This window comes from Neophocaena asiaeorientalis, unplaced genomic scaffold, assembly GCF_003031525.2.
Source record: "Neophocaena asiaeorientalis asiaeorientalis breed wild unplaced genomic scaffold, Neophocaena_asiaeorientalis_V1.1 scaffold681, whole genome shotgun sequence".
Taxonomy (NCBI): domain Eukaryota; kingdom Metazoa; phylum Chordata; class Mammalia; order Artiodactyla; family Phocoenidae; genus Neophocaena; species Neophocaena asiaeorientalis.
The window spans coordinates 530,787-540,480 of record NW_020172271.1 but is presented as its reverse complement, the minus strand read 5'-3'; the positions used below and the strand labels follow the sequence as shown (position 1 = coordinate 540,480).

General features: G+C 34.5%; 1 protein-coding gene across 1 annotated transcript in view; it reads right to left on the bottom strand.

Moving 5' to 3' along the window:
* UBE2H (ubiquitin conjugating enzyme E2 H) overlaps positions 1-9,694 on the bottom strand; it is a 96,643-nt gene that overhangs the window by 36,391 nt on the left and 50,558 nt on the right. Inside the window, exons 2-3 of the mRNA XM_024762786.1 lie at positions 6,877-6,953; positions 6,218-6,292 (exon numbers count right to left, since the gene is read on the bottom strand). Of these exons, the coding sequence (XP_024618554.1) occupies positions 6,218-6,292; positions 6,877-6,953 (152 nt within the window). The remainder of the gene's footprint in view (positions 1-6,217; positions 6,293-6,876; positions 6,954-9,694) is intronic.

The window sequence follows — 9,694 nt, the reverse complement described above, 5'->3', positions numbered from 1 at the left end:
GGGCCCCGGGGAGCCACAACTATTGGAGCCCGTGAGCCACAACTACTGAAGCCCGTGTGCCTAGAGCCCGTGCTCCGCAACAAGAGAAGCCACTGCAATGAGAAGCCCACGCACCACAATGAAGAGCAGCCCCTGCGTGCCTCAATGAAGACCCAACGCAGCCAAAAAATAAATAAAATTTAAAAAATAAAAATAAATAAAAATAAGAGGCTTAATTCTGCCTGTTGAAATAAGAGAACAGATTCTCCCCTCCCCTTCTGTTAAAAAAAAAAAGTATTACTGTTATTATTAGCTGTAAACGGGAGCCTTCTTGGTTCATATGAAGAGAAAAATGGAACAAAGGGAAACACAAGTGGAGGAGTCAGACTGAAAAAAGAAGCAGATAAGAATTGCTCAAGTAACAAGGGAAGGGAAAAGGGAAAGGAAGAAAAGGAGTGTAGAATAGCTATACTTAAAGGTTTATTCCAAGATGGAGTAAACTAAACTGTAAGCAGAGAAACAAAGGAAATAGTAGGTACACTTACACGCACAAATAATTAAAACTGAAGGTAAAAAAGAAAGGAGGGTGGTGGGAAACATGGGGGCCAGCAGGCCCTTAGCAAGCTACCAGGTAAGAATTCTGGCCAAGGATTGCTTGGTGGCTTACTAGAACAAAACACAGGAAAAGCATAGACTCAGACAAAGATGTAGACAGAACACTCAAAAGACATGCACTTGCCATATGTTTTTAAATATTTACTTTTATAATAAAAGGGAACTTACTGTAGAATATTTGGGAATTACAGAAAAATGGTTTTAATTCCCTTAACAGCCATGGATAACTATAAGCAGTTCAAGAGAAGCCACTGCAATGAGAAGCCCACGCACCACAATGAAGAGCAGCCCCTGCGTGCCTCAATGAAGACCCAACGCAGCCAAAAAATAAATAAAATTTAAAAAATAAAAATAAATAAAAATAAGAGGCTTAATTCTGCCTGTTGAAATAAGAGAACAGATTCTCCCCTCCCCTTCTGTTAAAAAAAAAAAGTATTACTGTTATTATTAGCTGTAAACGGGAGCCTTCTTGGTTCATATGAAGAGAAAAATGGAACAAAGGGAAACACAAGTGGAGGAGTCAGACTGAAAAAAGAAGCAGATAAGAATTGCTCAAGTAACAAGGGAAGGGAAAAGGGAAAGGAAGAAAAGGAGTGTAGAATAGCTATACTTAAAGGTTTATTCCAAGATGGAGTAAACTAAACTGTAAGCAGAGAAACAAAGGAAATAGTAGGTACACTTACACGCACAAATAATTAAAACTGAAGGTAAAAAAGAAAGGAGGGTGGTGGGAAACATGGGGGCCAGCAGGCCCTTAGCAAGCTACCAGGTAAGAATTCTGGCCAAGGATTGCTTGGTGGCTTACTAGAACAAAACACAGGAAAAGCATAGACTCAGACAAAGATGTAGACAGAACACTCAAAAGACATGCACTTGCCATATGTTTTTAAATATTTACTTTTATAATAAAAGGGAACTTACTGTAGAATATTTGGGAATTACAGAAAAATGGTTTTAATTCCCTTAACAGCCATGGATAACTATAAGCAGTATTTGGCATTCATACTTGGAATTTGCATGGAAAAAATTATTGTTACACTATATAATGTTATACATTTTCCTGTGTGTTCCATTATTTATTTATTTATTTATTCATTCATTCACTCATTTATTTTTGGCCGCACTGCACGTGTGACTTACAAAATCTTAGTTCCCTGACCAGGGATTGAACCCAGGTCCCTAGAAGCGACAGTGCCAAGTCGTAACCACTGGTTGGCCAGGGAATTCCCTCCTATGTGTTCCTTTAAAGATGGTGTTAAAATATGAGTAATGGTTGTGAAACATTTTGTCCATTAAAATGTACCACAATTTAACTACTCTATTATCAACTGGGTGATTTAGGTTGCTTCCAACTTTTAAGTTTTAGAAATAACACTGCAATTTACATACTCTTGTATATTAATCTTAGTGTACACCTCTGGGTATTTCCTTATTTTAAGTAAAATCACTCAAAGGATACAAAATTTTATCAATATATACTGTTAGGTTGGCTACATCATAATAACTTTGCCAACAATGTTTAACCTGCCAATTTGATAAGTCATATTCTCTTATTTTTTTAATCTGCATTCTTTGGATTAGACACAAAACCATTTGTATCCTATGCTTATCGATTATTTTTAATTTTTATAAAAAATTGCTCCATGTGACCTCTGTATATATGAGATCACTCATTTTTATTTCCCCACACAGCAACTGCAAGTCTTATCTTTGACGGATAAAAGCTCTTCCTTAGTAGATGAGCACACGTGTAACGACTGAAAACTGTGAATCTGGAGAAGTATGGAATATGGCAGTCTCTGTAGAAACTCCTCTGCATATAACATAATCTTCATGGGCCGGGCATTACTTCGGTTTTGAAAGAGTATTTGTAAAGTCCTTACGTTCACCTTCACATCTCTGAAGCTTTGTAAAGACTATTCTCAATATGTGAAATACAATTCTTGTAAAAGCCTATCTCCTCCATATACTCTTTCTTCCTCAACTGAGCTGCTAATTCACACTTCTCCTAAAAAGCAAGGAAATGCTGTCACTAAAGCAAATGCAGTATTTTATATGTGTTGACTTTTTCCTCCCAACTAGTGAAAGCCTTACACAGCCTTCCTAACTATTGGGTAGAATGCCATATATCATGTATTCTGAGTATTTAATACATTGGTCAATATCAAACATGCAGAGTTCATTTAATTCCATTATCTCATTTTCTAGAAGAGGAAACAACAGTTCTGATAAGTATCATTCTCACAGTCAAGGAGAATCAGGGCCAGAACCATTCTTTCCCACTCTTTCCTGAACCAGTCCACTGACCAATCACATTCGCCTAACTACACAGTGACACACCCAGCAGCATTGCTAGCATTCTAGGAATGTTTCTGAATGAAAAAGATAAAAGTCTGTACTTTCAAATAAATCAGAACTTAAAGATTCAAATATAATTTACATCAAAGCAGTCTCTCTGGAAAACGATGCAAATATTTCTATGACATTACAATTGATTAAAGGAGTTTTATAAGTTCCTTTTGAAAGAGCCCATAGGGCCAGTTTAAAAGAAAATCATAATCCTTAAACTTAAGTCACTTTCACAACCATATATCATTTTAGATTTCAACTGATGTTACTTTGTTTTTCAATTCATCTTATTCTCTAGAATTAAATGACCTTTAGCCATTTCAAAAATTTATATCCAGCTTCAAAGCATCAAGATTTGCCATCACTCATGATATTCAAAGAGAATGTAAAATTCCAAAAGATGAGCTTAAGATGTTTGGAACAATGATGGCATTGTAAGAGTAACCTCATAACTTCCCCAGGAGTCTGTTTATATTCCTTCTCTTTCCACAGAGGAGTTGAGGGAGTTTATTGCTATTTGGGGGTAAAAACTTAAAGACGTAAACTGTTTCTGAAAGGACTTTTGTGTAGTTATACCTCATGCAATCATGTAACTACTGAAAACTCTCTAAAACTGTATTTGGAGTATATACCAAAGATGAGCCTGTCAAATTACATTGCATATACACTTATATATGCATAGAAAAATGTTTTAAAGTACATTTTTATGCACTTTATTCAAATAATGATATCTATTGAGGGATAGGATTATAAGACATTTTAATTTTTCTTTACTTTTGCTCACCTGGACCTTCTTACATTCCTACTATGGATATGGAGCATTTATACAATTTAAAAAATACATAGTAATATTAAACAAAAAAGTATATACATATACATTTTAAAATTCCAAGAGCTAAACATTGAAATACTTAATCTAAATTTGCACATCTCAAAATTTGGCTCAGAAAGAAGGGTATGCCTGCCTAGATACTATAGAGGCAGGGTTTAAAAAGAGCAGTGAAGTTGGATTTATCTTATCTCCTTACCCTTCTGTATAATTCTGCAACTATCTATACAATTCAAAAAGGAATCTTTGCCTATTCTACATGAGCCACTACCTCTCAAATGTTTAACGCACATTCTAACAGTAATTACATTGTTGACCTGAAAATGGGTCACCCCACACAACTGATTAAAACTCTCTTATGCAATCTTCCTTTGGAGGAAACAAGGACAGCTTGTACAAATATTTCAACTAGATCTACTTCCCTAAGAGAATATGGTACACATTTGTAGGTATTACCAAGTTCTAAAAGCACACAGAAAGGCAAAGGAAAAATTATAAAGAAGTTAAATTTGCCTAGTCATTTGTCCTAACCAATTTCATGTTACATCATTAATTTAAGAAAGTACAGAGGTTTCTGTTGTGTCATTAGTTAATAAACAATGTCTGAAGTTTAGATATTTACACTTTGAAAGTTATGATGAAATAATTATATTACCTGGAAATATATGTTAAGACAAGACTTGAGAAAAAAACTACATTTCTACAGGATATGTAATTGCATTTCTATAGGTTCATTGTTAGTTTCAACAAGCTATACTGTTTCCTTTCTGACTAGGAATCTAGGGTAACAAAACTAGATTTACCAAGCCAATTTTTAGTCTTTAAGTAAATAGGTATGTATGAAATATATTTGAATGAATTTACATGGTTTGGACATTCTGTTTGTAAAGGTTTAAAGATCATACCACTCAACTACATAAAAGTTTAAATGCCTATATAGAAAGAAACACCCTAAAGTTAAAAGACAAATGGGGGATAGGGAACCAATGTGACACAAAAGCCCTCCCGAACTGAGTGAAACCTACATTCCACCACACTGGAATGGAACTGAGAAAGGGCTGGTGTCCCAAGTATGCTAAGGTATTAAGTCAGATACATTCAGGGATTGTCTCAAAGATTCAGCACCTCACAGCACTCTTCCTATATCACCAGCTGATAACTCTAAAACTTGGAGGCCCTTATAGTAATTCAATTATCCATAAAGTATCTTCTCAATTACTGAGTTTAAAAACTCAACTTTAAGGCCCTTAAGAGGAAATCACCAGTTTATTCTTAAAATGAGCACTAAGAATCCCAGCCTAAGAAGAGATTATAGATGCTCTGTAGTGTTTTTATAGCATGAAATTCTAAAACATATAAAGTAGCTAGATGTCAGGGGGCTAGGCCATTGCTTCTGACTGGGAATTAGCCTGTGACTATTCTAATGTTCCTGCATTATTTATCTGAGACAGAAATGTGGGGGCCTAGAATCAAAACATATAGCTCAGAATGTCTTTGGTCCACCTCTTTAAAAAAACCCTTTTGGGGTGGTGGGGCAGTCTAAAATTCCAAGAGTTCTGGCATTAGCTCTGAAGACAAGCCCACAGCAGTAGCAAGATATCTGAAACTAACAATTCTGAACATGCGGTTCAGTGTGACAGAGAATGCTCTAATCTATTCCAATTTTATTTTCTTCTTCCTTCTTAAAATTGGTCAATATTTTATAACATTTTAAAATCATCTACAGAATGAAATTTTTAAAAGTGGGCTTAAGTTAGCTAAGTTACTACCATTCTACAGTCTCAAAATATTTAAAGGTTATCAATCTTCAATCAAATATACCTCTATAGCATCTGATGCTAAAATACCTAAACTGTCACTAAATGCCTTAATAGGGGTAATAGGTTAATACCAACAATTAGGGCAGAAGATGAAGGTGAGGAAAAAAATACCCTTTATACAACCCCACTGAGGTTTCTTCTCTACTTTCTTTAGCTGTTTAGAGGGCTAAATAGATTAGGAATGTAGAGAATGGAAAAGGGTACCCAGAGTTGGAGTGAACAAAAGTAAAGTAGGATATACACAGGATTTTTAAATGGCAGAATTAGAATAGGCACTGTAAAATATTAATTCCAACAATCTGGCATTTAAAATGAGATTTAAGATGTTTATTATTTTACTGCTAATAGCCTGAATGGACAGTGGGTCTTAAAATTGTTTAATCTGACCCTAACAGACAGAAAAATCTAGAGCTATAGTCATTACAAGCATGCAAAGGGTATATTTAAACATCTTCTATCACACTATGGAAGTACCCCCCCCAAATTACTAATTAACCTAAGCCAAAAAAGGAAAAAATTCAGTTAAGTTAATATTTCTGGAATTAATGATCTCCCATAAAACGTAGGATTCTTTTTTTTTTCCACGTCAAAACTCTCTAAGGAGAGAAACTGGGTAGTTACATACCTATAGATGGAGATTTGAAAGGGTATTTATCAGGAAGATCCACTCTAACTTTCCATACTCCACCTTCATATGGTGCTGAAATAAAAGCAAAAAAGTTAAACTTAGGATTGTGCCTCCAAATCAGAAGATAAATCTGAATGTAAGTTAAACATTAAATCCTAACCTGTTTTGAGAACCTTGCAAATTAATTCCTTCAAGAGTCAGGGAACTCTTATAACTAACTAACTACTATAACTAGTAGGTACTCTATGTTCAATTATAATACTCTTCTTTAAAAAATCTAGAGTTAGCAAAGGTTCATTTTCTCCCCCAAATTTACTTGATTCTTTAAAGTATCAAACACTGTTCAGTTATTTGGTAAGTAATAGCCTACTGTCTCAATCTATACCATGCTCACCCCACCCCCAAAAAACAACAAAAAACATTTCCACAAAACCCAGAATTCACAATTCATGTTTAATACTGTCACACAGAGGTAAAAGAGAAAAGCATATAAAGTAATTATGATAAGAGCAAGATTTCCTCACTGCTTCTAGAATTAAATTAAATTTACTTTTCAAAAACTACACATATCACCATCTCCCTTGATATTCTCACTGTCTATTAAGGAATAGAGTAAAAGATTGTAATAAAAAACACATACCAACACATATACTTACTTCCTTGTGGTCCATAAAACTTCACTACAAATTCATTGAGTCCTCCTAGGATCGTAACCTCATGCTTACTCTCGATGCTAAGGTGGAAGGTAAAGGAAATTACACAGGCTTTATATTACCCAGAAGAACTAAAGATGGCTTCCTCAAGATACGCCATTTTAAGTGTTACCAACATTTTATAATGAAAGCAATGAAATATAAAACATGAATAATAATTCTTGTAATTTAAAAGGCAATATACGCTCTTGTGAAAAGAATATGAATGAGCTTTAGATTCAGAGAAGCTGGGGTTCAAATCCTAGAACTGCCATATACTGAATTTGAGCCTAGACAAAATAATGTAAACTCACTCCCTGAGCCTTTTGTTCTCCTTTGCAAATCAGGAAAACACCACTTTACAGACCTCTGTGAAGATTAAATGGGTTAAGTATGTAAAATGTGTAAGACCACATTGTATATATAAGTAAATGAAAAATAGGCACTTAATTTTAGTTTTTCTCCCCTCTGTACTGTCCCCACCCCATCCTATCCCCAATGACCCTTTAACATAAATCCAGCATTCCCTTTAGTCAAATTCAAGCACTCAGCAAAACACAGATTCTCCTGAACTGGAAATGCTGTGCTCCTAAAATTACACATTTACTAAGGAAGTCCCCATAATTTTCTCCCTGGCTTAGAGAATAATCAAAATAACTACTGATATAACCTTGCTATAAGTAGCATTGTCAAATGCAAAAGACAAGCAAAAAAAAAAAAATTTTTTTTTAAAATCTTATCTGTAGTATTTATTTTCACCTACTCTTTTCCTCCCTCTTTTCCATCCCCTTGAGACTGGCCTCTAGGTTCTTATGTGCTCGGGGTTGGAATCACAGAGCGCTAACACTTCTGTGTTCCCTTCCTCAAAAATTTACTTGTCCCGAGACCCACCCCTTTAAGGTACTAAGATTCAATTATAGAAACCAAACCAACCCACATCAGCAGAAGAGAGGGCTACTGGCTTAATATCTGTTTTGTCTCTGCTTTGTGGTCTAACCCAATAATGACTCTACTGAGAAAAATTTTAGATGGTGGGGGCTTTCGGGAGCTCCCAAATCCCACTGTAACCTTAAAAAAAACCACCACCAACAACCAGATATGACAGACTGGTCTCATCTTTCTCAACCACCAGTGCAAATTACATTTTAATTATGTGTACTATTATACAAAAGAAAAAAAGCCAAAGAAATTTTAAGTGATCTTTTTTTTTTTTTTAAGTGATCTCTTAAATAGAGAAAAATGTTAGTTTTAAAGGCTTGAAATTAAGTATTTGGCATTTGGCTCTCCAATCCTTTGTCCTGTAGGCCACAGAACAGAGGCCAGGTGTATTTTTTGGCAAAGTCCTTGCTCAAGAGCAATGAACAGTATCCACTAGAGATATTAAATAATAAGATAATTCAGCCTATTTGATCTCATTCTTTTTGAAAACTATCTTAATAACATGAACACTGAAAGGATTCAAATAGTATCCACATTGGAAAATTGCCTTCATTTCTCATGGTCAAATAAAACATGCATGCATGCTTTGGTGTACTAAATTCTTCCTGGCACCTCCTTACAAAATATTCCAAAGCTAATGCTAATGTAATAAATTAAAGTACATGTTTAAATTGTTTTAAAACAAAAACAACCAAAAAAGCTCCCTTGTGTTAGTAAAAGTCAAATCTAGTTACAATAAACAAAGTTAATTACAAATAACTAAGTTCTCAAAAAAACAAACAAAAAACCTTGGGGATAAAAGGCTTTCTTAAGAATGACACCAAAGCCAGAAACCACAGAGGGAAAAATCAGCAGATGCAAGCACACACACATATTTAAAACTTCTATATTATAAAAAATAAAGTTAGGACAAAGGACAAACTAAAAAGAAAAGACCAGGAGAGCCAAGTTGAGAAAACTGAAATTAAGCCATAAAAAGTCCAACTCATTAGTTTAAAAATGAGATATTTCCCACTATTAATTGATAAAGATGAAAGAGCTACATAAAACCCAGTGTTCAGTGGAGTATAAATTGGTATTCCTGAAGACAAATTTAGCACTATACTCTACTACTTAAAATGAATTTACTCTTTTACTCAAATTTCACTTCTTTCAAGTTATTTTAAAAAAAAACAAAAAACAGACACTGCTGGTGGGAGTGTGATACGGTTTCAACCACTTTGGAAAACTGTTGGCATGGTAAAGCTGCACACATGCATGTCCCACACTCATCAGCACTATTCCCAGTAGACAGGAATAACTATGTTCACCAAAACACATTTAAGAATGTTCGTATAGCACTACTTGTAATATCCAAAAATTAGGTTACAACCCAAAAGTTCATCAACAGTAAAAAGGATAAATTATGGTACAGTCACCCAACAGAATATTACACAGCAATAAAAAATTAACTGTACATGTAAATGGATGAGTGTCAGAGATACTACAGTAAGTGAAAGAAAGCAGATACCAAAGACCAGATACAATATGATTCCATCTACACACATTTCAAACAGGCTAAATGAATCAAGGCGTTAGAAATCAGGATAGTGGTCACCCTCTAGTGGGGCCTGGTCATTGGAAAGGGGTTTGAGAGGGACTTCTAGAGTGCCAATTACACTTTTATTTACAGTTCCATTTATCAATGAGCTACAAAAATGATTTGTGCACTTTTTGTACATGTTACTATTTAATAAAAGAAGTTTACTAAATATAAGACTATCTGATACATGTACAGATATTTTTTATTTAAATTTTTAAAATGAAAATAATTTAAGTATTTATCAATAGGAAAAAGAATTAT